This window comes from Penicillium hispanicum (assembly GCF_028827665.1).
Source record: "Penicillium hispanicum strain IBT 35686 chromosome Unknown utg000003l_segment0_segment0, whole genome shotgun sequence".
Classification (NCBI taxonomy): Eukaryota; Fungi; Ascomycota; class Eurotiomycetes; order Eurotiales; family Aspergillaceae; genus Penicillium; species Penicillium hispanicum.
In genome coordinates this window covers 989,424-1,015,773 of record NW_026623195.1, presented here as the reverse complement: position 1 = coordinate 1,015,773, position 26,350 = coordinate 989,424, and the positions used below count along the sequence as shown (strand labels likewise).

General features: G+C 50.1%; 11 protein-coding genes across 11 annotated transcripts; 6 read left to right on the top strand and 5 right to left on the bottom strand.

The window, feature by feature from the left end:
* Window positions 1–183: 183 nt before the first annotated feature.
* On the top strand, window positions 184–1,736 carry N7459_002788 (class I SAM-dependent methyltransferase; the record flags this gene model as incomplete). Its single annotated transcript, XM_056941973.1, has 11 exons — window positions 184–216; window positions 277–308; window positions 363–416; window positions 490–496; window positions 556–600; window positions 655–690; window positions 746–864; window positions 921–946; window positions 1,002–1,032; window positions 1,088–1,442; window positions 1,503–1,736. The coding sequence occupies 11 exons, from the start codon at window positions 184–186 to the stop codon at window positions 1,734–1,736; spliced, it is 972 nt and encodes a 323-aa protein (XP_056801856.1).
* A 156-nt stretch (window positions 1,737–1,892) lies between these two features.
* Window positions 1,893–4,067, bottom strand: N7459_002787 (transcriptional regulator family TF; the record flags this gene model as incomplete). The annotated part of the gene is made up of 2 exons (XM_056941972.1): window positions 1,893–2,559; window positions 2,620–4,067. 2 exons carry the CDS (start codon window positions 4,065–4,067, stop codon window positions 1,893–1,895), a joined length of 2,115 nt encoding a protein of 704 aa, XP_056801855.1.
* A 252-nt stretch (window positions 4,068–4,319) lies between these two features.
* On the bottom strand, window positions 4,320–5,673 carry N7459_002786 (alpha/beta hydrolase; the record flags this gene model as incomplete). Its single annotated transcript, XM_056941971.1, has 5 exons — window positions 4,320–4,621; window positions 4,677–4,971; window positions 5,039–5,193; window positions 5,259–5,384; window positions 5,466–5,673. 5 exons carry the CDS (start codon window positions 5,671–5,673, stop codon window positions 4,320–4,322), a joined length of 1,086 nt encoding a protein of 361 aa, XP_056801854.1.
* Window positions 5,674–6,084: 411 nt separating this feature from the next.
* On the top strand, window positions 6,085–8,100 carry N7459_002785 (uncharacterized protein; the record flags this gene model as incomplete). The annotated part of the gene is made up of 8 exons (XM_056941970.1): window positions 6,085–6,222; window positions 6,280–6,335; window positions 6,396–6,523; window positions 6,572–6,962; window positions 7,012–7,261; window positions 7,313–7,469; window positions 7,527–7,773; window positions 7,830–8,100. The coding sequence occupies 8 exons, from the start codon at window positions 6,085–6,087 to the stop codon at window positions 8,098–8,100; spliced, it is 1,638 nt and encodes a 545-aa protein (XP_056801853.1).
* Window positions 8,101–8,552: 452 nt separating this feature from the next.
* Window positions 8,553–9,590, bottom strand: N7459_002784 (uncharacterized protein; the record flags this gene model as incomplete). The annotated part of the gene is made up of 1 exon (XM_056941969.1): window positions 8,553–9,590. One exon carries the CDS (start codon window positions 9,588–9,590, stop codon window positions 8,553–8,555), a length of 1,038 nt encoding a protein of 345 aa, XP_056801852.1.
* A 1,267-nt stretch (window positions 9,591–10,857) lies between these two features.
* N7459_002783 (uncharacterized protein) lies at window positions 10,858–12,281 on the top strand (the record flags this gene model as incomplete). The annotated part of the gene is made up of 2 exons (XM_056941968.1): window positions 10,858–12,165; window positions 12,225–12,281. 2 exons carry the CDS (start codon window positions 10,858–10,860, stop codon window positions 12,279–12,281), a joined length of 1,365 nt encoding a protein of 454 aa, XP_056801851.1.
* Window positions 12,282–12,832: 551 nt separating this feature from the next.
* On the bottom strand, window positions 12,833–14,459 carry N7459_002782 (uncharacterized protein; the record flags this gene model as incomplete). The annotated part of the gene is made up of 2 exons (XM_056941967.1): window positions 12,833–14,199; window positions 14,312–14,459. The coding sequence occupies 2 exons, from the start codon at window positions 14,457–14,459 to the stop codon at window positions 12,833–12,835; spliced, it is 1,515 nt and encodes a 504-aa protein (XP_056801850.1).
* A 1,083-nt stretch (window positions 14,460–15,542) lies between these two features.
* On the top strand, window positions 15,543–16,248 carry N7459_002781 (uncharacterized protein; the record flags this gene model as incomplete). Its single annotated transcript, XM_056941966.1, has 3 exons — window positions 15,543–15,671; window positions 15,715–15,786; window positions 15,808–16,248. The coding sequence occupies 3 exons, from the start codon at window positions 15,543–15,545 to the stop codon at window positions 16,246–16,248; spliced, it is 642 nt and encodes a 213-aa protein (XP_056801849.1).
* Window positions 16,249–16,709: 461 nt separating this feature from the next.
* Window positions 16,710–17,108, bottom strand: N7459_002780 (uncharacterized protein; the record flags this gene model as incomplete). Its single annotated transcript, XM_056941965.1, has 2 exons — window positions 16,710–16,983; window positions 17,044–17,108. The coding sequence occupies 2 exons, from the start codon at window positions 17,106–17,108 to the stop codon at window positions 16,710–16,712; spliced, it is 339 nt and encodes a 112-aa protein (XP_056801848.1).
* Window positions 17,109–17,614: 506 nt separating this feature from the next.
* Window positions 17,615–18,894, top strand: N7459_002779 (Zn(II)2Cys6 transcription factor domain-containing protein; the record flags this gene model as incomplete). Its single annotated transcript, XM_056941964.1, has 2 exons — window positions 17,615–17,644; window positions 17,740–18,894. The coding sequence occupies 2 exons, from the start codon at window positions 17,615–17,617 to the stop codon at window positions 18,892–18,894; spliced, it is 1,185 nt and encodes a 394-aa protein (XP_056801847.1).
* A 676-nt stretch (window positions 18,895–19,570) lies between these two features.
* N7459_002778 (P-loop containing nucleoside triphosphate hydrolase protein) lies at window positions 19,571–26,033 on the top strand (the record flags this gene model as incomplete). Its single annotated transcript, XM_056941963.1, has 18 exons — window positions 19,571–19,842; window positions 19,906–20,137; window positions 20,207–20,427; window positions 20,814–21,132; window positions 21,201–21,729; window positions 21,781–22,007; window positions 22,075–22,354; window positions 22,407–22,640; window positions 22,692–23,410; window positions 23,472–23,634; window positions 23,685–24,020; window positions 24,072–24,195; window positions 24,248–24,319; window positions 24,382–24,432; window positions 24,489–25,175; window positions 25,233–25,316; window positions 25,376–25,750; window positions 25,802–26,033. 18 exons carry the CDS (start codon window positions 19,571–19,573, stop codon window positions 26,031–26,033), a joined length of 5,157 nt encoding a protein of 1,718 aa, XP_056801846.1.
* Window positions 26,034–26,350: the final 317 nt, after the last annotated feature.

The following is a 26,350-nucleotide window of genomic DNA, read 5'->3' as shown; positions in this document are numbered from 1 at the left end:
GGTCATAAGACGAAGCACTCCAGTCGGTGTGGCGGTTAACAATGTGCAGTCCGACTGCTCGGCCGTTTCTCACTCCTTCATCGCCCCGGTGACGCATTCTCCCCTCTCTTTCCTTGCCCCATCATCGACGTTGATTCATACTGGGGATTGTCGCGCCCGGGGGGATTGGAAATGCACCACATTATGGCGAATCGCTCCGAGACGATCGAACCTGACGTGAGTCTCGCCCCGGTGCCACGGAGTTGGCTAGAGCCATCAAGATTAACGGATGCATAGTTGTCGGATGCCGACTCAGCATACCCTGGCTCGTAGGTACTGCGTCGTAGTTCACCACCAGGATTTTGCTGACTCCCCTGAACAAGGCTGAGCGACGCCAGCTACACAACGAGCGTCACCTCGGGTGCCTTGAATTACCAGTATGTATATGGATCACACGCTTTTGATTTCGCCTTCACCAAAAATCTCTTCGAAGACTTATCATTGCTGCAGATATGAGGTATACCATCCCACAATGGCCCCCACGTCCAACAGGCTTGCTCATTTTCAGCGACGTAGAACGGTCGCCGATACCATTCATATCACGAAGGAGAATACTTTCTAGTATGTTTGCCACGATCATCCCTGTGCTGGTTAATTGAGTCTAATTCAGTCTAGCCCAATGACGAACAAGAACAAGATCGTCTGGATCTGGTTAGTGCTTACAGAACCAGATAACCACCCCAGCCAGGAATAACAGAAATTCCAGAGCCATCACATTTACTTGATGCTTCTCAAAGGAGAACTGCATCTAGCGCCGGTCAAAAACCCAGGGCGAGTTTTAGACCTCGGGACAGGCACTGGGATATGGGCAATCGACTTCGCCGAGTAAGAGACTACCATCAGCGCCACGACTTCACCTACCACCTGCTGACTAGATGAAGCGAAAACCCAGAGACGGAGGTGATTGGTATGGATCCTTTTTTTAAAGGCCCTTGGGAAAGCCATGGACTAATGCAAAATAGGCGTCGACCTTAGTCCTATTCAACCGTCATGGTACATCCCCATCACACGGGCGGCATAGCATGAACCTGATATTGATCGTCGCTAGGTTACCACCGAATTGTCGCTTCGAAGTGGATGACTTTGAACAGCCATGGTCGTACAGCCAGCCCTTTGACTACATACATGGACGCGAGCTGGAAGGCTGCATTCGTGACCATGATCGACTTTTCCAACAAGCATACGACAACTTGAAACCGAAAGGATGGTTCGAGATGGCCACAATGTCAGTCATGTCCTCGTCGGATGACGACACCCACAAAAAGGCAACATGGCTGCAAAAGAGCGTGGAGCACATGCATGAATCAGCAAAACTATTCGGAAAGGAATTGAGAACGGTGCCGTCATGGAAGAAGCGACTGGAGCAAACCGGCTTTGTTAATGTCCAGCAGCTGGTGCTCAAGGTAGGTGCCACAGATCCATGAAACGCTTGGAGAGTGCATGGTATGCTCACTGTGACCTAGCTACCCCAAAGTCCGTGGCCCAAAGATCCAAAGTTGAAGGAGCTCGGGAAATACCACCAGATCAACATGCTTGAAGCGGTGCCACCATACTGCTATGCTCTTTTCACGCGCGTGCTTGGCTGGAAACGCGAGGAAATCGAAGTTTTGCTCGCAGGCGTCCGGCGCGAATTGCGAGATCTATCGAACCATCTGTATACAGAGGTATACATGGTCTACGGCCAACGGCCCGAATGACCCTTTGCTAGGGCTTCGATATATGAGAATAAAACTAATGTTACGATGATATCCAATGTTGCATTTTGAACGAAGGACCGATGCGTCGCAAACGCGGAGTCATGAAACCCCAGTCGCATTCTCGCGGGCTGTCTGTTACTGCATTCGTGACGATAGCTATCGCCAGTCTCTCGCCGAATCAGCATTGCCGAAGAATCCGATCTTGGTAGATTGCTGGAAAGCCTGTCGAACATGCTCTTCCAGGCTCAACACATTATCTATGCCCTTCCAGAAGATTGAGTCGATACGCAGTAGCCCGAGGCGAAGGCATTGTAGAGTGTCGGCTTTCAAGCGCATGTCCCGGCGAACCTGCTGCAGGCAGTTGACCCAGAAAATAGCTTCTTCCGCCTTTGGGGAGCTCGTCGCCATCAGCAAGATCTGGAAACAAATGGACGAGAAGCCAGTCGCAGTCCACGCTGGCCACAGCATCTCAAGATCATTGGAGCCCAGGCTGCGGATGAAGGAAACAGCGGTAGTGACACAGGCCTTGGCTTGCGTGCGAACTTGCTGTTGCGCCGAAAGGAACCCAGTGGAATCAAGCTGATCGCTGGCGGACTGGGTGAATGGTCTCATTGCGGCTCGTATGATGGCCAAATGAATGTAGTGATAGCTCATTTCAGAGATACGTCCGGGCCCAGTCGTTCCGCCTTGTCCGGAAGGTGTCAAGTCATCAGATTGCATGAGAACACCCCGACGCCACGACTCAAGGCTGTCTAGCAATGCCTGTGATATACCAAGACTCCTCTCATATTGCGAGGACAGCGTATCTAGAGCTCTGGGTGTACTACACGGAGTCAGTCATGCTTCCCCACGGTTCTCGATACGGTCAACATGGGCCACCTACTATAGCTTCAATAGAACTTGCTCCAAAATTCTTTCAAGATCCATTTGTTTCATGGCTGCAGCCCATGCGAGAGAGTTGTGACCACTATCCAACCGATCCCCTGCATCAAGGCTTGTTACGAGCCATGACTCGGGATGAATAAGTGATGGGCGGCCAAGGCTCAGCGCAAGCCATTTATCCACCATATAGATTGAATAAGACAAGCGTCGTCGCAGGGAGGTTTGCCAGGGAGGTATTTTCCATGACTCTGGGTCGAGGTGTAATCCCAAAGAATGAGCGCATGCGACCAGCGTACTGAACTGGGTCCATTTCAAACCACTATCTTGAACGATTGGATTAATATATGGCCGAATAACTAGGAGGAACAGCGCTTGGATAGTCGCAATAGTTGGAGCATGAATTTCGTAGGAGATCGCCTCGTTAATGATTTTGTAGAGTGCTTTCCCGGAAGGCTTCTCGTAAGCAAGGTCAATACACAGCCTCTCGTCGAATTTGATAAATGGTTCTGATATAAGGTAGACACTTGCGAGAAGAAATGGCGGACTGGTATTGGGGTTAAGCTGGGTTGTTGAGCTGAATATCGGGTATTGTGGAAGAACGATTCTTTGCAAAAGAGAAATGAGACGGCGGCCAATGTCTGGAGGAACGATGGCTTCAAGTTGTTGCCTCTGGATATGCGGAGGGGGTAGCAGGGAGCTACCAGTCTCTTTTCTGCCAGTGGTATATAACGACGGAGGAGAGAGTAGGAACTGGGTTGGGTGGCCATTCACAGCAACAGACTGGATACCAAGGCTTTTGAAATGGAATTTCCCAGACGAATCGTATTGGTATTGGCGCAAAATAAAAGGGTCCATATCACCACTACTTCCAAGGAGTTGGGGTGTCATGGAGTATTCGAGGTCAAGAGGGGCGTCAAGCAGGCTCTCCTGTGTGACTGGCGAGGCCTCGCTTCTCAAGGGCGATGCCGGCACCGCTAACGAGGGACATGTAAACTCTCTCGGTGTAAACCCCGTGGGCCATATTCCATCACCAAATCCATGACTTAACGAAGGATCATGTTCTTGGAAGAATAGGCTCAGGCTTGGAGATGGCCCCGGAGGGTCCACGTCGAGTCCATCCTGGCCAGTCGGCATCAAACTGTCCAGCAAAGCAGAGTCGTACACTGCGGGAGTAGGTCCCTGTCCTTGTCCTGGAGATGGTACATTCTCGAGCTGCCGGGGCCTCTTGGTTGGATGGACAAACGTGCACTCCTTGCGATGAAGAGTGCAAAGGTAGCAGGGTGGTGTTGAGTCGATGCGACAGGCCGCTTTCCTGGCCCGACATGAGTCGCAAGCTCTGTTTCGCTTGCTCATATATCTGCGGCCACTGCTTGACATCGCCACATCATTGTAAAAGGGACATTGTCGGGACTTGTCGCTGGAATGAAGTTGGCGATAAGCCTTGGTCATTGCGCCAGGCCGGATTCGCTCTATCGGGCCGGTTTGATAACGCTATTTCTCCGCACTGCAAGCCATTAGTAATGGAATCAAGCAGCCTAGGTAAAATGCTACCATGATCAATCTAGCAAAGTGTTCATAGAGATGGAAAATGCCATAGGATATGGCAGCTGAGAGGGATGGAGGGTGCGAATGTTGTCATCGTGACATTGTACATCTATGGACTGAGCTAGGAGGTCACACTGCTTTGGTATCCACGAAGGGTCATTTGCCCTTTCCAAAATGCGCCTCTTTGAGAACGTCACTCGTATCTTCGATATACGCAAAGCTTTGAGAGAGACCTCGCTCGGGATGGTTGTAGTGAGCGAATGCATGGGGCATTCCCTGGTATCGCTTCATTGTCACCGTGTTTCCAGCTTCTTGCAAGATCTGCCCGTAGAGCTCCCCTTCATCCCGCTCCAAATCAAATTCCGCGGTGACTATATGTGCTTTTGCAAGGCTCTTGAATGAAGGAGCCAAAATGGGAGTGCAAATCCAGTCTTTCGTCAGAATCTCTTCTTGCGTGTCTGGTAGGATGTCAGCGACCATCTACCCTGAACTAGAATCTTCGATCATTCTCACCATCGTCATCTCCCAGCCAGTATTTGAGAAACCACTGCTCTCGTCCCAACGGACCCCAGGGAGCATCATGATACAACAGAACACTTTCGTATGGACATGTGGTCTGGTCAAGCTTCCGGTTCCTGAGACAGTAGCGCATGTCTGTTGCTGGCACGACAAGCAATTGAAGCTTGAGATCAACGCCCTCGTCGCGAGCAAAATGAGCCATCACTGCTGACATATGGCCTCCGGCGGAGAGACCACCGATCGAAACGCTTGATGCATCAATATTGAGACGGTCGGCATTGGCGATAGTCTATTATCTCAACGGATTGTCAGATGTCGTGGCATTTCTCGACGCAGTACGGTGGGAGAACAAATACCCATTTGACGGCATCCCACGAGTCGTAGATACTAGCTGGGTAGGGGAACTCCGGTGCAAGTCTGTAATCCACGTCGATGATCTTGATTCCAACTTTGTTGCACATGTGTCGGCACCATGCGGCTTCGCTGTTGAGGTTTCCAAGCACCCAACCACCTAGTGTGATTGCAAATATCAGTATGAGAAAATGTGCAGGTCTCCATCTTGGGAAGGATTCCCACCTCCATGAAAGTTCAGGTGAACAGGAAATGGTCCCGGTCCTTCGGGGCTATAGATTCTGATCGTAATTTGCCCAGCTGGCCGAGAGACCGGGATCTGTATATCATCAACATGAAACACTGGAGGCCCTTCATAATGGGAAAATCAGTATGGTTTGCCGCATTTTCAGATGAGATACAGAGCCCATGGGCATTCTGCGACGCACTAACCGGAGTATGTAGGGTAGGTAAAGCTGTACGTGCCCGGGGACTCGCGATACTTTTCGATGGAGACCTCGTCTGCCCGAACCATCGAACTGCCATATGTCTCCCATAGGCTGACCCATTCAGGATCCAGTCCAGGAAGCAGTTTCTCTGGTATAGAGAGGCGTGATCTATTCGATCTGTAAGTGTCGATTTGTGTAGTTGTAGTTGTCATGGTGTAACTTCAGGGCTAATTGATGTTGTGCCAGATACCGACTGAACGCAGATAAGGCAAAGCTCTATGTCGTTTTCTTAAAGAGCCTTCTGAAGAGAAAGTTTGATTTGGACAATCCCTCTTGAAAGACGCGAAGCTCCGATCTGTTGGATTCTGGTTGGCGGCATTCGAACGCGTATCAGCGACTCCGATCTGGCGCCGATAGGAACGGGCTGGGTGGGGTTTGCCTATCGGCGGGGATCGCGAGTGCGTCGAGCATGCGCTGGAAACCCCGGATTGCGCGCGATCGAGACTTGGTTAAATGGATAGACTCTGCCCGTTGGACCTCAGGGCCGCGGTCATTATCCACTCTCAGAGTTGCTGCCCTTCTCCCTAGACACGGCATCGCCCCATTCCACGGGAGTCTCGAGAATGGACACCGTCCCCCAAGAGGATGCCAGAAAACCTATCGACGGTTCCAAAGTCGTTGCTTCTCAAGAAACACATATAGGACTTCGACGGGTACCTGACAAGTTTCCACGCGTTGCGCTGCTGATCCTGATTGTCGAGGTAAGCTATCTTCATCCAGGCGCGCAGCCGGTGAACAACATCTAACAGTCGCAATAGCTTGGAGAGCGGTTTACATATTTTGGACTCAGCGGCCCGATTCAAAATTATATCAAGTACAGTCACGTCGATCCTGGAACCTTGAGGAATACCTACTGACTGTTGGTCTACGACAGTAACCCGTATGACCCCGGATCAGATCTACCTGGCGCTCTGGGCAAAGGGCAAGAAGTTGCATCCGCTCTAGGAAACTTCTTCAAGTTCTGGGCCTACGCATCCACCGTGATCGGTGCAATCATCGCAGGTAAGGAATTGTCGAGTCGCACAGGTAGATGTCACTGACCACCAATAGACCAATATCTTGGAAAGTTCAAGACCATCTGTCTGGCTACTGCAGTCTATATCATCGGCTTGATTGTCCTGGTCAGCACCGCCACCCCAGCTGGAATTCACAGCGGTGCTGGCTTTGGTGGCTTGATCGCGGCAATGGTCATCATTGGCCTAGGCACAGGTGGGATCAAAGCCAACGTGACACCAATGTGTGCCGAGCAGTACCAGAACGCAGAGCCCACGTTGAAAGTCCTGAAGTCTGGGGAGCAGGTCATTGTTGACCCTGAGCTCACTGTGGAACGACTCTTCATGTGGTTCTATTGGGTTGTTAATGTGGGCGCCCTCTCGCCGTTAATCACAGTCAATGTCGAAGCCAAGAACTCATTCTGGCTGGCATATCTGATCCCATTGATGTAAGCTTTCGCTCTTCCTTTTGAACTGAACCTTACTGAAGTCCTTCAGTGTCATAATTCTATCCGGCGTTGTGTTCTTGGCAGGACAAAAAGCCTACGTCAGAGTCCCTCCAACAGGTTCTGCGATTATCGATGCATGCCGGGTGTTGAACATAGCTCGGAAAGAGAAAGGCTTTCAGAAAGCAACTCCGTCAGCGCTCCAGGCGGATGGAAAACTCGAAATGTACCAGTTCGCATCTTCGGCTAAATACACGGACGAGTATGTCTCGGATGTTCGCCGCGGCTTTATGAGTTGCAGAGTGAGTAATTCCAAGCCAAAGGGCTTTACCGTCTACTGATATCAATTCCAGATGTTCATTTTCTTTCCGTTCTACTTTATCTGCTGGATCCAGATCTGGAACAACCTGATTTCGCAAGCAGGACAGATGGCCCTTCACGGCACTCCAAACGACCTTCTCCAGAATCTGGACCCCATTGCACTCTGTATATTTATCCCACTGCTTGACTGTAGGTCCCACTGTCCCACGACAACGCGCTGAAGCAGATTCTAACCTTTGTGTCAAGTGGGAATCTACCCTCTCCTTCGCAAATTGAAAATCAACTTCAGCCCAGTCCGCCGAATCTTTACAGGGTTTCTACTAGCCTCGTTCTCCATGGTCTATGCCAGTGTGCTGCAACATTACATTTATATATCACCGCCGAACAGTATCCATGTTTGGATCCAGGCCCCGGCATACGTGTTCGTTGCATTCTCCGAGGCCTTTATGGTTGTCACGGGCCTTGAACTTGCGTTTACCCACGCTCCCAAAAAGTATGTCTCAGTCCTCAATTTTATTGATTGTTCCCACCGGCTAACAATTTCAACAGCTTGAGATCCGTTATCTCTGCCCTTTTCTGGCTCACTATCGGCATTGCTGCAGCCATTTGTATTGGCTTGAGCCCCGTGTCTCAGGATCCTTACCTCGTGTGGATGTACGGCTCGCTAGCTATTGTGGGATTTGTTGCAGGATGTCTATTCTTCATCTTCTTTCGCAAAAGCGACGCAGTGGACCCTTCTGTGGAAGAGTTTGTCGAAGGGGTGCCAGTCAGTGGACATCCAGAATACTCTGTTATGCAGGTCAGCGCAGATGGAAAATAAGCGTGTTTAGCAAACAACGAAGCAATTTAGTGTAAATTTGCGCTGATACGGATAGTAGAATGAGATGGGAAGAGTTCCTGGCAGAGGGAGCTCTACAGGGATCCCAAGGAATTTCTGGGGCAGGTATATCAGGGAGAAGCGTAAAACCCCTATGAACTCCGGCAATCACAAGGTTATGCCGCCGTTGAATGCTGCCGGAGAGGGAGTCTTAGTTTTGCAAAATCTTGAAAATACCCTCCCCCCTTGTCAAGTTCTATCTTTTGCCAGGATACCCTCGTGCATTGGTTTCGCTATATCTGCAGATGCCCCACTACACAGAAATTCCAATAACTTGATATTGTGCGCAGTCCTTGTCATTTTTCTATTTCCTGGAGTAGACATAGCTTTTGATATCTTTTCGAATAAGGATTGCCCGAAACTCCCACGCATCAAGGTCCCGTCTATATACTAAGTTAATACGAGAACATGGACGCGTCCATGAAAGATAACCCCCGAAGATATCCATCTAGATAGTGCTCGGATCGTTCGTCTTTGAACTTGAGAAGCCGCTCCACACCATACAGCAACATCCCAATCGCCTTCTGCGACTCCAGTTGCTGTTTTGTTACCCCCCTAAATCCCTGCGCAGCAAGACTAGCAAGAGCCCTATCGTAAAACGCTGTCTCGAGTTCCTGACGATCATCCGTATCTTGCCAACCACTCGGGGTCATGAATCCGAAAAGGCTATCTACAAAATGGAAATTCGACCCAACGGGGAGGTATAGAGCACCATCCCAGTCTAGTACAGCTTGAACACGGCCCGTAGAGTCTTCGATAAGGTAATTAAATGGGGCAAGATCCTGGTGGGTGAGGGTAACGGGAAGGGCAGCGAGATCGCGTAGCCGTGGTAGGAGCTCGCTGATGCAAGCAGAAATTCTGTTTCTGAGGGTTATGTGTTGGAAAACGTAGTTATTGACTGTATGACGGATTCCTTCAAGAGTAGAAGAGAGGTCGGATATAGTAGCGTCGAATGTAGCAGTGTTCGCTTTGGCACCCCGAGTAACGAGGTCTCCAAGGTCCATGGCAGTCACCATCTTCTTCTGGAGCGGCAGCTGAAAGTCCTCAGAAGACATCAAGACACTGATATACGGTGTCCCTTCTGCAAAAGGCGACGTATACACAAACAGATCCTCGTACATGCCCTGGTATGTTACCAGGGGCACAATAGGTCCATGAATGCGGCTAGCTTCGTTGACTCCGAAAAGATCTTGCTTGTCACTTCGGAACTGGACGACAATGCGATGATTGGCGCCTCTGGAATGAGTATGTAATATAGCGGTATAGCTCATGCTGCCCTGGAAAGGACTGGGTTGGACATCTACCGTGCCGGTAGTGTCGGGAAGAAGGATCGGGACAATATTGTGCAAGACGAATTGGTGACATGATTTCTGGGAGAGATTTGGCAGTGGCTCAAAGAATTGAGCCACGACGAGGCTTTGGTAATTGTCCATTGTAAGAGCCTACCCTCTCTGGGCATGGAATTTACCTATTCTGCCTAACGTGAAAGCGAGGAGCCTGAATTTGTATCGCTGCTGTATTGTTCTCGTTCCAAGGGAGGGATGACATCGCAAGAAAGAAAGAGATGGGGTTTCAGGTCGCGAATTGGCCAGAATCATGTACGGGATATTATTTATCCGCCGATCACGATCCTCAGCGCTTAGTGAAAACACCAAGGCAGTGTTCAATTGCATTCGAAATGCTGCGCGATTTGTACCTGGTGTTCAAGATCGAGATTGCTTCCCAACCAGAGGGCAAATTGTACTGGCCAAAGCGCAACATATCAGACGCAACGTTATGCGACATGGAAAAGACTACGAAACTTATGTGACCCCAATCAGGCTCAAATGGAAATGTCCTGTTGGGTGGTTTTATGTGGAAAGGGGTGAGGTGAGTAAACCTCGAGCGGCTTCGACCTGTCTGTTTAGCGAACCGATTCAGGCTGACATTGAATAGCACTGGAAATACGTGTGCAGAGGAGACATTCTGTCTTGACGCGTAAAGCGATGCTGCCTCAACTCGATTCTGCAGCCATTGAAGTGCTTGCCATCTTTTCCGGGCTACGACCTTCACGAGGCGATCGAAGAAGTCCAACTTGACATGACAGCCCGGAAGGGACTGATTGTTCACAACTACGGGGCCGGAGGCACCGGCTTCCAAGCAGGATATGGAACGGCTCTGGCTGTTCAATTGACCGAGCAAGCCCTTTAACCCACTGCTAGCCGGGCTCATCTTCGAAACGCGTGTCGAAATGGGGGTTCCCAACCCTATAGTTTTCTTTTTCTTGCCACGCGGAAGATGTCCGACTATGGAACCACTGGATCAGACAACCTCCACACCCTCGAAATGTGGTTGGTGATTGGCTCGGCTGGGGAACCAGACCCAAAGCTGCAGAATTTTTATCTCGGATCGGGATTAGTCCTATACTTCTTTATAATGAAAATCGGCGAAGTCAGGCTTCGGGAAGCCGTTGTGGAACCACCGCTTCTCGGAAGTTGAGATGGCAAAGATTGACTCGAGATTCTCTCTGCTGCGGCGTGGTTTTCTTTCAGTTCCACCGTTCAGACATCTCCAACCGCCTCTAGCTTCTTCGGCTTAGATTGAATCTTTCGGGAGCTTCGAGGTCGTTGGCGGTTTCCTGCAATCTGTTCGGCGCTTCCTTCCCTTTCTATAAATTCCAACGCCACCGTCGCCCATTCCACATACACAAATTTCGATCCAATGTTCAACAAAAAAGATGCCGATCAGGTCGTCAAGGCATCGTCGCCAGACGATGTGCTCACCGAGATGAACAACCAGGAGAAACAGATCCATGAGGGCGGCATTCAGAAGTTCAACCAGCTAGGCTGGAAACGCCTGACCGTCGTCCTGATTGTGGAAGCAGTCGCCCTCGGAAGTCTGTCTATCCCGTCCACCTTCGCAACGCTGGGAATGGTGGCCGGTGTGATTTGCTGTGTCGGTCTCGGTCTCATTGCCGTCTACACCAGCTACATCATCGGCCAGGTCAAAGTCAAGTTTCCGCACATTTCCGACTACCCCGAGGCAGGCAGGCAGATGTTCGGCCGGTGGGGATATGAAATCCTTTATATCATGCTGTGCTTGGAGCTTCTGCTATCCGCTGGGTCCCATTGCCTGACGGGGACGATCGCCTTCGTCAATATCACCGGCAGCGGCATCTGCTCCCTCGTCTTCGGAGTGGTCTCAGCCATCATCCTGTTTATCTTCGCCGTTCCCCCGACCTTCTCTGAGATGGCCGTCCTTGGCTATATCGACTTTGCCTCCGTGATCATTGCTATCGGAATCACGATCATCGGGACGGGCGTGGAAGCCACCAATTCCCTTGGGCTTTCCGCAGTCAACTGGTCCGCCTGGCCCAAGGACAACCTTACTTTCTCCGAGGCATTTATTGCACTTTCCAATATCATCTTCGCGTATAGCTTTGCACTGTGCCAATTCTCCTTTATGGATGAGATGCACACTCCTCGCGATTTCCCGAAATCGATCTGGGCCCTTGGCTTGACTGAGATCTTCATCTACACCCTGACTGGTGCATTGGTCTATGCTTTCGTTGGCCAGGATGTTCAGAGCCCTGCACTGTTGTCTGCAGGCAGCCTCCTGAGCAGAATCGCCTTTGGTATCGCTTTGCCAGTGATCTTCATCAGCGGCTCGATCAACACAGTGGTTCTGGGGCGATTGATCCACGGCCGCATCTTCAAAAGATCAAACATCCGTTTCATTAATACCAAGATGGGATGGATGACCTGGCTGGCCGTTGTTCTGATTCTGACAGTCCTGGAATTTGTCGTCGCCGAGGTCATCCCCTTTTTCGACGATCTATTGTCGGTCATCTCGTCCCTCTTCGTCTCCGGATTCACCTTTTATTTCCCGGCAATCATGTGGTTTATGTTTATCCGCAAGGGAAGCTGGCTTGCACCTCAAAATATCCTTCTGAGTGTGGTCAATTCCTGCATTCTGGCCATTGGCCTGATTGTCTTGGTTGCTGGCACCTACTCGAGCATTGTTGACATTGTAAGTTCACCGCACTTTTATGCTGGCTCCTTTCACGCAAATGCTAACTTGTGACGCAGATAAATTCCTACAAGGAGGGTACCGTTGGAGGGGTGTTTTCGTGCAAATCCAGCTAGGCGCCCAGTAGGCATGTGTTGAGCGTTTGTGGTACTGTTTGTAATATTGTCTGTACTATAGAATAAAGGGAGACTTTCGAAAGAATAGTTCAATATTTATGAAATTCGCCCGGGTTGAAGGGTGGTTTTATTGAGCTAGGGGACTAACCAATCCTGGGTCCCTAGAGGAGACAAAGACCATGCATCAACCGACAGGATTCGACAGCCCGAAGTAATCAGGACTCAGAACGGAAATGACCGCGTCAAGTCCGGCTTTTGAGCTAGCCGAAATAATGTAATGTTAAATGGGGTAGACGATGAACGTTAAGGGTGGTCCCGAAATGATACTCCCAAATCGCATTTATCAACAACAGATCAGTTACCAAGCACGCTAGTCTGACGCGTCGTCCTATCGCACTAGTGAGTTCAGTCCAGCATGTAAGGTATCTTATTTCAACAACTAAACAGAGAGGTATTGCTTGCTAATAAAAGTCTGACCGGAACCCCAGGCTCGCTAAACTCATAATCACACTCATAAAACGACCCATAAAGACGTGGAAGACGACAGGTCCTTATTTTGCCTTTGAGCTCTCCATTTCGGCCACAATATTGGATAATGACTGGGACTGCTGCAACCGAATACCATTGCGTGTCTGTTTCCAGTTCATCATCTGGTTCATCTCGTCGAGCTCATAGTTTCCAGGGTCTGTGGTTGGACTCTCGGCGTGATTAGGTGACACATCGGTTGGTGACTGCGTCACGATAATCTTGGGTATCGGTTTTCTTTTCGTCGTTTTCCTTAATGCCGCGTGGTCGACGATGGTCGACTCGCAAGGGAGCTCTGCAATCACTGCGGTCGCTGGCGAAATGATCGTGGCCGGCTCACTAGGAAGTTCAGGCAACATGGGTTCAGACTCCAACTCGGCCACGACGTGATTCGGTGGAAGCTCGGGCAGAGAAGCGATTGCAGGCTCTTCAGGAACTTCATGAGCTTCAGGAGTTTCAGGAGCTTCAGGAGCTTCACGAGTTGGGGACACGCCTTCTGTGAGGCCTTCAAGATGGCTCAATACTCTTTCCAGTCTGCTTTGGTAAAGAATCAGACGACGCCCCCTCTCTTGCGCGCGTTGGCCGTCCCGAGTCTTCCAGCGCTTCTGGTTTGCATTGCTCAGTTTCCCTTTGCGTTTTCCAATGTCCATGCGATATGACTCGAGAAGGCTGGCCAGGCCGCGCGATGCGTCCATCGCGTCGGTGATTGTAGAGTTCACCCATTTGTGTTCAATCTCGCCCAGCAGAGCGCATTTGGAATCCCGAAGCTGTTTCGCCGTGACCACTTGGGCGACGACATGATCCGCCAGTTCGTGTACCTCCTTGATCTGATTCTCTGCTTCCTTTCGCTTCTTGACTGGCGTATCGAACGAGGGTAAGCGCGACGCGGTCAAATCTGTGCCTGGGTCCGAGAGAGATCGAGAGGGGTTGGAGGATTCTGACGGGGAGGAGGAGGATGATGATGGTGATTGGAGTGATTGCGGAGAGGTTGTAGACTGCGGTGATTCGGTGGGAGGTGAAGGTTCTGAGGGTTGGGTAGGTTGCGGTGTTGGTTGCGGTGTTGGTTGCGACGATTGTGAGGATGACGCCGTTGACGGCTCGATGGATTTGGTCTCCGATGCTGGTGCACTCTGGTTGTTGATCCCCGGTTCGTTCTTAGCCGACAGAGTTAATCGATTCAACGCATCTGCTGCCGATTGACGATATCGGTTCTTCGATCCCGACCATGAATCCGCGGATCGATGCCATACTTCCACGGTGGTCTGGTGGCATCGATCCTTGGAGTCGAGCCACACATTCGCGGACCGACGCCAGGCATCCTTTGTCGCCTGTTGCCATTTATTGACATTGTTCGCAGATTGCTGGTATAGCACGCCGGACTGATTGCGAAGTTCTGTGTATGTCATTGTGGACAGGTACAGCCGACTGGTGAAAGTCCAGATGGCAGGCATCCAAAAAGATGGCAGCAACTGGCAGTCTCCACGTTCAAGTATTCGCTCGCTCACCTCCGTTCCACCGTCCCTTCGACCCTGGGTTGTCCTTGACTCTTGCGGCATAGCCTCGAATATGATGGCGGCCTAACATTCTCTGCGCGCAGTGATTGGCCTGTTGGTCGACATCTTGCAACTCTGGCCCCAACGCTAACACCCACATCAGCGGGGGCCAAAAGCGCTCGCTGCGCAGGTAGTCGAGGCTGATTGGCTGCCTCGTATAATATCGCATGCTTAGACCAATCGCGATTGCAGGGAGTTTCTAAATTTATCCGTGGCCCATGGAATTTGATGAGAACGCTCGGTGTAGAAAAGTCGTCAACCTCAGAGAGAGAGAGAGAGAGAGAGAGAGAGAGAGAGAGAGAGAGAGAGGGCAAGTTATCAACACCGCTAGAGTGTCTGCACGCCTCATGCAGTCATTAGAATCTTTTCTATGCTTCAGTTTTCGGTTTTTATTTATACGGCCTAGACATATATGATTGCACATCATAACTACATACATAGACAATCAGATGATCTCACTGGAGTTCTTTGATATAAGCTCTTAGTATTCAGTGAAACAGCCTATAGGTCATGATTCTGTACCGACTATGGCCGCGCATGCCTTCGGTCTTTGGCGGTGCTGGGCTCTGGTGGCATGCTCACAAAGCACGACGCTTCGGCTGTTGAAGTTTGAGGATCAGCCAACACACTAAATACGATTGCAATGCGGGGAAGCTCGGCCTTGCATGCATCAGAGCATGACTTTTTGTGGGGAAGCGTGCACTAACGAGTTAGTTAAAGAAGCCGAGGGATTCGCGTATCCGAACTGCCCGGGAAACCTCTGGGAGAGTTGGACTGCTATGAAACAACAAGGACTGTTCTCCATATCAACTGATTTATTCATCGGCTGGACAGCACTGCTCAAGTGTAGGTGGATTTTATTTGGAGATCACTTGGACGAGGGCCGGGTAGAGTGAAATTCGATACATCTCACAATATCTCAGAATTTCATCTCTAGGGTAGGCCATCCAGCCGGCGAGCGCTGGTTGGAATTGACCGACTGGCGTGCGTTGCGTCACCCCAGAATCTTTTTATATTCCGAGAACTGTTAATTGATCAATCAAAGGCAGGCTTGTAGAAATTAATCATCCACCTATGCGAGGTTCTGAGGCATTCTCTGCTATGCCTTTCTTCTTGCTTTCCCGATCACGCCTATGAGTCCAACCCTCGCTTCTGTCCACTTACCCACGCCGAATATTTCTTCATGATCCGCCACGTTCAGCAAGATCGAGGAGACCAGGAAATGGAGCCGTTCAGCTGGACGAAGTTCTTCGGACCGGCGCTAGAAGCAAAAATCTGGTTCTTTGCGCTCATCTTCTTCGCCAATACGGCCGTATGCTATTCTATGAAGTACTTTCCATCACACTTCGGGATAGTTAGGTAGTATGGGCTTCAGCGTCGGTGCATCACAGTGCTTGATCGCACCACCCTACGCTTTGGCTGCCCTAGTAATGCTAGTCGAGTCCTAGATCAGTGACCGTTATCATATCAGAGGTCTAGTTATTATTGTCAACACCCTTGTCGCGTTTTGTGGTTTAGCTTTGATGGGCTACGGCAGTTCCGATGTGGCTCAGTACATCGGTTGCTTTCTTGTCACTGCTGGTGGGAATGGAATCATTCCCTCCGTACTCACGTACCAAGCAAACAACATCCAGGGCCAATGGAGTCGAGCCTTCTTCAGCGCGACTATCGTCGGCCTTGGTAGTATTGGCGGCATCGTCGGCGGCATTATGTTTCGCACACAAGACGCCCCGAGATATCCACCGGGTATTTGGACCAGCGTTGCGTTTATGTTTCTCGTCATGGCTCTTGTTGTTGCTTTGAGTGTATACCTCTACTTGCGGAACCAGAAACCCGATGCAGGAGAGGTTCTTTCGGAATGCTACCAGGGATTTCGGTATGATTCTTGAGAACCGGGTCACTTTGTGGAGGCAAAGAATAGTAGAAATAAATATTATCGTCGAATCGTTGGAGCTCTCGAGCTAACATGCAGGACGAGCCTTCAAAAATCCGACATTTATCTTTTCCAGGAGTTGGATGGCCTACTCTGTTTACTCATAAGCCCTTCCCTCTTTTCTACATTAACAACTGTAAAGCATTCCGTATTGAATGTCACGGTAGAGCTAGTCTACATTGCCATAATACCGAGCATCGTTCCTATTTTTTCCAAGTAGCCTGGGCTTTCGTTTACTCGCTGGTGGATTGGGAATATTTGCAATGGAATCATTATTATTGGGTATATAAACATAAAAACTTCCTGGCAATGGCTCATACCGATATATGCCCACGATAGACACATGATCGCTCACTTAACCTTGATCACCAAATCACCATTAACGCCCGACCAAATAACAGAATCAATCATTCCATTCTAGTTCTTCGAGTTCGGGTAGTGTCTTTGTGGCTCTGCCGAGGCGTTGGCCTGCTGGTGTGGTGAAGCGTGGTAGACATGACTCTCGTAATTTGGCGGAGCTTCGTATGGATATGGAGAGCGCCATTGTGGTTGCGCAGCGGGATGCTGGTTCATGTGGTTTCCGTGCACATAACCCGTCTGTGGGTTGTATCCTGGGTGGTATTGGGATGGAGGTGGATATTGAGGCTGATTGTGACGTTGTTGCTTCTTTTCCTCGTGCTCATTGGCGGCTCTATCAAGGAGAGTTAGTAAGGGTGCTGCAAAGGCGACCTCGGGAGGGAAATGAGCTTACTTGGAAGCAGCTTTGATGAGACCGTAGGTACCGGCCAAGGCAAGTCCAGTCTTAATGAGACCCATGGCTCGTGTTTATATCAACTAGGAGTATTTGAATGTGGAGGTGACTTTGAATGTGGAGGTGACAATTGGGCGGGACCGAATACTGGATGGATCGAACTCAGATTCGAGGGTAGTCACGATATTTATAATTTATCTGATGGAAGAGGTTTGATACGAAGCCTGAAGAGAAAAAGTAGCTTTGGACTGGGCTGCGCCACGCTTGGGGGCTGATCAGGCTCGACTCCACATAGCTTATAGGCTATTTGATTTGTGGGTCACCCTGCTTCCAGTTGCCAATCATGTCGCCGGAGTTAGCTTGCGCTTTTCCCAAAAGCATACAGTGAGCCGAAGGCGAAACCGAGCAGTTAATGGGGGCCAAAAAGCCCCCCTTAAAGTATAGTCCTGCCCCGCTTGGATATCACTTTCATTCTTCGCGTCCCGAAACCGAGCTACGTTTAACCTTGTTCTTTCCTATCTTGATCTTGATCTCGCTATTCTTGTTGCCTGCATCCTTGCAGAAACTACCTATGCCGCCACGTCTGAGCCACAGCAAATCTGTAAGTGGGTGCCTGCGATGTAAAGTACGGAAAGTCAAGGTGAGAAGATATCCATGGCGCTTGCCTCAATATCGGAAATGCCAACCGCCTAGCAGTGTGATGAGAAGCGCCCAAAGTGCGGTCACTGCACCCGTCATAATGTCACCTGCGAGTGGCCGTCATTAACAACTCGCATTTACAACCCGCGCCAGCCCAAAGCCACTGCGCTGAGTCGATCAAAGCTGTCAGATGGCCCTAGACCCGCTCTTCCTTCTCCAGAACTCGGGTCAGTGCGGGTTCTAGAGCTGCGTCTCATCCATCACTGGATCACTGTAACTGCCAATACCATGAGCTCCGCCCAACTCGATTCAGTGCACCACATGTGGAGTGTATCGGTGCCCCAGCTGGCGTTTGAGCATGAGCCTCTCCTGCACACCTTACTCGCCATTGGAGCAGCTCACCGTGCAATACTGGTACCGCAGGAGGCAAATGCTCTACGTCCTGTCTATCATGGCTACATGGATTCGGCGGTCCGGCGCCATCGCCCTGTCACAGGCACTATGGACGACACCACATGCGAGGCGGTCTGCTTAAACGCCATCTTGATCTCGCTGTACACCTTGTTTCTACGCTCAGAGCCTTCTAATGAGCCCTATGAGCCACCACTGATGTGGCTCTCCATGGCGCGCGGGATTCGAACGGTCCTGAAAACCGTGTATCACCAACTCCTCCGATCAATCTCGCTCCTATCCCCCTTACTTGAAGCACCGCCCATCATTTGGGATAAGGATTTCATCAGTTATAAAGGGCCCATCAGGCCATTTCAATATTTACTCCACTACCGTCGTGATGAAGAGCAAATGGACGAGGAGACGGTACAGGCATACAACGAGAGCGTGGCATATCTCGAGCGCTTTTACATTTCCCTAGAAAGCGGCGAGCCTGCCTTTGCTCTTCGCAAAATGTTCAGCGGCTTTCCACCGGTTATCCCCATCCGATTCCAGGTTCTGGTTGCCAACAAGGTGCCCCGGGCCCTTATCATCTTGGCCTATCTGTTTGCGTTGGCCAAGCGAGTAGAGGATATATGGTGGCTAATTGGTATTCCTGAGCGAGAGGTGCGTGGGATCAACACTCTCATACCGAGCGAATGGAAATGGGCGATGGTGTGGCCTCTCGATCTGGTCTCCCAGGGACCGGACAAAATGCTAGGTCAGGTCGAGGTGCCTTCAAAGCCTGCAACGGGCGAAAGTGCGGTGGAAGCCTTGTTTTAGTAGTCTGCGTGGCGATCACTGCGACACTACAAATTGTCGATCCTCAATTTTTTTATTTTTATTTTTTTCCCCTCCCTTCATGGACAGGCACCACAATTCATGAATATCCAATTACCGAAACGAGCTTTTGCCGTTCACGGAACCGTTTCGCCCACTCCAAGCCTGGGGGCTATTGGGGCCAGTTCCACAGGCTGGCGATTCTGTGGGAAAAGTCCAGGGTGCCAAGGCTGCAAAAAGGCCAATAAAAAAGAGGATGCGATGCTGAAGGAGTCAAAAAAAAACATTTAGTGAAGATGAGCTGGCCGCTGTGGATCAGTTCAAACACGCTAAAGAATCATCTCGGGTTCGCTGCGAATTCCTCATCTGCCCCAACTTTATCGCACTATAGCCAACCAGCTCGCGCAGCGTGCAAGGCTGGCCACTGATCGACATGTATAGCCCCAACGGGTCAACGCGGGTCGGCGTCAATATTAAATATCTGCGGGCCAAAAATTGAAGGGGAGAAAAGCAGAACGGCCGTCAAACCTGCATGGCTCATATAAAGCTTGAGTCCTTCAGGAACTGAAGAACGTTCTCTCGCTGCTACGCTTCTACGTGTTTTCTTTTTCTTCCTTTTGGGGGATTGAAAAGGCAAATACACATTGTTCTCACTTCACGGCCTTCGTTTTTATTCATCATGACCAACTCAACTGAAGCACTCGAGCTGGCCGAAATCGCATTCTACGCGATCGCTTCTCTTCCTGCCTTCTATTGTTTCTTCAAACACGGCAAACATGGACTAGTCGGTTGGTTGTACGTGATCGCCATGTGTGGTCTTCGTCTGGTAGGCAATGGCATGGCCTATCACGCCCTCGCTACCACCGGCAAGCCGAACGTAGCCGCTTCTATCATCAGTGGAATTGGCCTCTCGCCGCTTGTGCTGGCAGCCTTGGGTATTCTCAAAGAAGCGTGAGTTGTATTCTACACAACGGTGAAGTTCTTCTACCGGACGGACTAACATACCCATCATAGCAACACGTCTATCCAGCACACCCTTTCGCCCTTCCTCAGCGCCCCCGGCATGCTCATTCCGCATCTAGTTCTTGGGGCTGGAATCGGACTGGCAGCTGCCAGCAGCCATAAAACCAGCCTCCTCAAGGTCGGCATGATTATCTTTGCTTTGGGCTGGCTCATAGTCGTGGGATTGGTGCTGCTTTCATTCAAGGCAGGCGCCCACAACCGTCGGGCAGATGGCGAGAAAAAGGTATGTCAAGGACGACAACCACCCCCTTTGACTGCATTCAGGATGAATTTGGACTCACACATGGAAAAGCTTCTCTTTGCCCTGATGATTGCGATGCCCCTGATTGGCGTCCGTATTATCTACGCGGTCGCCGTTGCTTTCGTGGACGGGAATGCCTCGGGTGGCAGTCTGGCTGTACGAGTGATCTTTGGAACAATCCCTGAGTTTCTCATCATGATTGATTATCTGTCCGCTGGACTGATCACTCACAATGTGGCGCGCGAGCGCCTGGGGGGCAAGCCCGACCCGATGTACAATTCGACTTATGCCTCCGCATAAGGACTGACCTTACTACGAATCTCTTTGGCGTTTTGGAATGGTGATTTGATCTCTTGCTTTGTTAACGGCGAGTATATATGATATCCAGATCTCAGAATTGGCGTTGATGTTTCCATGTACCTAGCTAGCTATATCTGATCCACCTCAATACTAATTGCTGGCTTTGACGCTTCCTACTATGGCACAAACTCAGAGCCATATGTAACACGGTAAATAACCAGGAATGAAAGTGACTCTATGGAAAAGATGATGTGATGCCTGATGGGGCAACCTTGGAAGTGAGATGCACAGCGGGCACCGCAACGGGGAAGAGATGCGCCCTCGGCCCACTTCGCTAGGCAACGATCTCCCTTACAAGCCCGGGACCTCATATCCCTCATATTGTCGCTGGAGAGCTTCCCTTCAACTTCACCCGTGGCCTCAATGTTACGTCCTCTCTCACCCCGACCGTCATGATGAGCCCCTTGCCGCCATGCTCCGTGGCCGACGAGGATGTGTTCGGCCCGACCGTGAGCGCCGCCTGTCGCCATGGCTTCGACTTCACTCTGTTGTTTGAGGAGATCGTGCTGACCCTGTTGCCACTATTCCTCGTCTCACTCGTGGCACCTATTCGTTTCTGGAAGCTCTGGAAGGCCCCAGAGAAGGTCAATCGCTCATGGCTATACGCGGCGACAGAGGTGGGACAAGCTTCAAAGAGAGCTCTCTCCATAGTAAATTCACGAATCTCGGACTAAATGGCTACCAGATCACACACACGCTGCACATAGCTTTACAATTCAGTTTGTTCATTCTATGGAGTCAACCCGCCACGCCAAGGACGAGGGCGACAGTACCAACCGCCATCGCGGCCTTGGTTGTCTCTCTATTACTCCTATGCCTGTCTCATATTGAGCATCTTTGCTCGTCACGCCCATCCACCACTATCTGTGTTTTCCTAGGCTTCACGTTGCTTCTTGATCTCGCGCGTCTTCGAACGCTCTCTTTCCTACAAGACAACCGACCGGTCACAGTCCTATTCACCGTGTCCTGGGTGGTCAAATCTATCCTTCTGGTGGTCGAGTCCACAGGGAAGAGGTCATTTCTAAAGAAGCCATTTGCTGGCGGCGCATATGAAGAAACGAGTGGTGTCTTTAGCCGCAGTCTCTTCTGGTGGTTGAACAGCCTACTTTGGAAGGGTTCAAGAAACACACTCACCGTGGATGACCTCCCCGAGTTGGATGATGATCTCAAGGCAGCTGCAAACCCACAACCACTGATAGAAAAATGGCACCGAGGTATGCTGTAGTGTCTAGATTCTTCTACTTGGAGCGACTGACAATCCATAGCGAACAAATACAACTCCAACGCGCTTTTGTGGACCTTCGTTTTCCATTACAAATGGGCATTCCTAGAAGGTGTCCTGCCTCGCTTGGCGTATACGGGGTTTACCTTCGCACAACCATTCCTGGTCGAACGAGTCCTGGATTTCATGACTGAGCCCGAACACGTCAACTCGACAAACTATGCCCGCGGCCTTAGTTTGGCATATGCAATAGTTTATATTGGAATTGCGGTCCGTTCGATTACCATGCCAGTCTCAGGCTTTATCCCGATGATTTGGCTGGCTAATGAAATCACAGATATCCTTCGCAGTGTACAAGCACAAGACCTTCCGACTCATAACCATGGTACGAGGTAGCCTGGTGACTCTGATCTTCGACAAGACGTTACGCATAAGCACCTCTGGTGTGTCCGATGCGGCAGCCTTGACACTCATGAGTACCGACATTGATCGTATCGGAACTGGTCTTGTGGAGATGCACGAGACTTATTCAAATTTTACCGAGGTTGTCCTTGCGTTGTGGCTGCTGGCACGACTCCTCAATGTTGCAATGATCGCTTCCACGGTAGTTGTTGTCGGTAAGCTCTTGTCTAATACTAAATCGAGGGGACATCACTAATCGGGGCGAAGTTTGTCTGATTGCTGGGATTCCACTTGCAATCGCATCTGGGAAAGCCCAAGGAACGTGGCTTGAAGCTGTCGAAGAGCGTGTTTCGGCTACGTCCAATGTTCTCGGTGTGATGAAAAACATCAAAATGACAGGCCTGGCTGCGGTTGTCTCGAACAATCTTCGCGCCCTTCGGGAACGGGAAATCAAGGCATCAACCCCCTTTCGGCTTTATACTGTGATTAATGTGACAGTTTGTAAGTACATATCTCCTAGGAGCGATCACCGTCACTCATAACGCTTCGCAGCTTATGTCTCCACTGCTCTGGCTCCTGTCTCTGGTTTCGGGCTTTATATCTTGCTGGCGCAGGCACATAACACAACAACGCTCACCAACGGCATCGCATTCTCGGCGCTGACGCTTTTTTCCCTTCTGGATTACCCCATTATATCCCTGGCAGATGGGTCAGAGGATCTTATGGCCATCATTAATTGTTTTCAAAGGATCCAAAAGCACTTGCTCGAGACAGAGCGAGCTGACTGCCGCTTAACACACGGCCCGCAACCACCAGGACTGATTGATGTGGATCCCATTGGTGACCAACTTGGCCGACATGCATCTTGTGCGATAATCCGCGGCCTGTCTGCAGCCTGGTCTGTCGATGAGGAGCCAGTGCTGACCGACTTGAGCGTGGACATTGCATCTGACCAGATAACCATGGTTATTGGACCGGTTGGATGCGGCAAGTCAACATTCTTAAAAGTGTTGCTGGGAGAGATTCCAGAATGCGCTGGGGTTATTTCAACCACCTATCGTAATGCAGCCTATTGCAGCCAGTCGCCATGGATCACATTTGGAACAATTCAAGAAAACATCGTGGGCGCATCTCAATGGGACCGGCCCTGGTACGACCGCATTATTCAGGCATGTGCTCTGCAGGTTGATCTTCAACAGCTTCCGGCCGGCGATAAAACCAAAGTCGGCGTTCGGGGATCTCGACTCAGTGGTGGACAGCAAATGCGTGTGGTAAGCTCATGGCACTTCTGTACTTACTTGCATGCTTCTAGTCTAACTCACTCCAAAACAGTCACTTGCAAGGGCTCTTTATTCCAGAGAGCCTGTCCTCATCCTGGATGACGTTTTAACAGGGTTAGATCGAGAGACAGAAAAGTTCATTCTGGAAGCCGTTTTTGGGCCTCAAGGGCTCTTGAAAGAAACAGCTCGAACTGTCATTCTTGCGACAAACTCGGGTTTGTATTTCCCCTCATTCGAAAATAGCGTTTCTCTAACATATTTCTAGCTCATCATCTTTCATATGCCGATTATATCATTTCTCTGGGTGGGAAGGGGCAGCTTGTTGAGCACTGTTCATATGAGGAGCTCTTTGCCAATCAGGACCGCGCCAGTTTGCTTTCCGTGGACTCCACCCCGGTCAATACGAGCAGGGTGCCAGATGTTGTCTTCGATGATGATGCATTGCAAGAGCTGAACTTGAAAGATGAAGATGTTGATATGGCAAGCCGGCAAACGGGCGACTTGTCGGTTTACAAGTACTACTTTCAGACCATAGGCTGGCCGCTGCTGTCTCTTGGCACTGCTTGCTGTGTCTTATTTATCTTCAGTCTCACATTTCCGCGTAAGTGTCTATCAGTGTTTGGTCAAGTATCAATACTAACCTACATTTCAGAGATCTGGCTGCAATGGTGGACCACGGCAAATGAGAAACGGCCAAATGAAGATATTGGGTATTGGCTAGGTGGCTACGTTACTTTTGGCTTATTAACTCTCCTCTCGACATTTGTTGCAAATTGGTACTCTACAGGATTTCTGTTTCTTTGGATCTCCGTGCTAATCATGATCCAGGGTATTCGGCATGATCATTGTCCCCCGAACTGCTCGATGCTTTCACGAGATTCTGCTCACGACAACGATCAGGTGTGTTGGAGCCGTTTCTTTGTCTCTCTATATCTCTTTATCTGACGATTATTGCGATCCAGTGCAACTACTTCTTTCTTGACCTCCACCGATATCGGGGCCACTACAAACAGGTAATTTGTATCGGATTCGCGGATGTGCTCAAACTCACGTTTTATCTGTTCTCTAGGTTTAGTCAAGATCTCGAATTAATCGACGACGATCTCCCATCGGGTTTAGAGCTAACCATCAATGCCGTTCTAAGTTGTCTAATCGAAGGCTTCCTCGTTTTCGTCGGCTCATCATACGTCACCGCAGCTGTGATTCCATTTTGCGCTTTCGTGGTCTACTATGTGGCCCGGTATTACGTCCGGACATCCCGTCAGATCCGATTGCTGGACATCGAAGCCAAGGCGCCTCTGTTCTCCCAGTTCCTGGGGGTACTGAGTGGTCTTCCCAGTATTCGTGCTTATGGGTGGACAGAAGAATATCTGCGTCAGAACCAGGTTGCTCTTGATACTTCACAACGCCCTTACTATATACTCTACTGTATACAACGCTGGTTGAACCTTGTGCTTGACCTTATCGTTGCTGTCATTGCTATCATCGTCATTGCCGTTGCGACCTCTTTGAGAGGGAATTCCTCATTGAATCTGCTGGGTATCACATTGTTCAACATTGTGAACTTCAGTGCCACTCTACAGATGTTGGTCGCGGAGTGGACTCAGCTAGAAACTTCTATTGGTGCCATTTCCCGGGTTCGATCATACGTGCAGAATGCTAAAACAGAGGATTTGGCGTCTGAGTCTGAAACTGTGCCAGATTCCTGGCCCTGTCATGGGATTGTTCAGATTTCCGGCGTATCAGCAACATACGAGTGAGTACTGTACAGATGCACGAATCGGATCACGGCAGACGCTAAATCTTTTCATAGTTCTTCTGCGGGACCTGTCCTTCGGGATGTTACTCTCAATATCAATGCCGGCGAGAAAATCGCGCTGTGTGGTAGAACTGGCAGGTTCGTTTTCACTTAGCACAGCCTTCGAGTTCTAGCATTATGCTAAATGATTCCTTCAGTGGCAAATCCTCACTCGTTTCGACTCTCTTGCGAGTGCTCGATGTCAGCTCTGGCTCTATCTTCATTGACGGCGTGGATATTTCCAAAATTTCACGAGCCCGCATCCGCTCCAGCTTGAACACGATCCCTCAGCAAGCATTCTTTTTACAGGGCACAGTGCGACTCAACGCCAATCCCCAAGAGGACTTACCAGATGATGTCATCGTTGACGCATTCCAAGCAGTCAAGCTATGGACTTACATTGAATCCAAGGGCGGCTTAGATATCGAGATGTCGGACGAACTCTTTTCTCACGGACAGCAACAGCTCTTCTGTCTTGCTCGGGCGCTGTGCAAATCCAGCAAAATCCTCATAATGGATGAATCGACTAGCAGGTATGTGTTGTGATTGATCTGTCTCTCCACATAAGTGCTAACAGTCTCTAGTGTCGACGAGGAAACCGACAAGCTCATGCAAGAGGTCATTCGCAGCCACTTCAAAGATCAGACCGTCATTACGATCGCGCACAAGTTGGATACGGTCCTGGATTACAACAAGATCGCATTCCTGGATCGGGGAGGTGTCGTGGAGTTCGATACGCCCAAGAATCTGCTGTCCAGGGACGGTTCGGCGTTCAAAGCAATGTACAATAGCTTTCGCGAAGGACCCGAGAGATAGGCCGAAATTAGAAAGCTGATAACTGGGGTTATCTTGCAAATTCAGCGACAGCCTTTTTTCGGGTTGACTCCAGTTTGTCGAATATAAGGAGGCTGTTAAGAGCACGAACAACATTTGCAGTGAGGCACATCAATGCAAGCACGGTTAGGCATAGCAAAATATATACGATCTACCTACTTGGATCGGTGTCAACAGATCCCATTTTCGGGCGGGCAAAACCTGAATTGGAAATTGCCCGTCTGACGCTAGCAATTCTCCTATTCATCACTTATCGATGTTGACCCGGTCAACACCAAAGGTGCATGAATATATTCTGA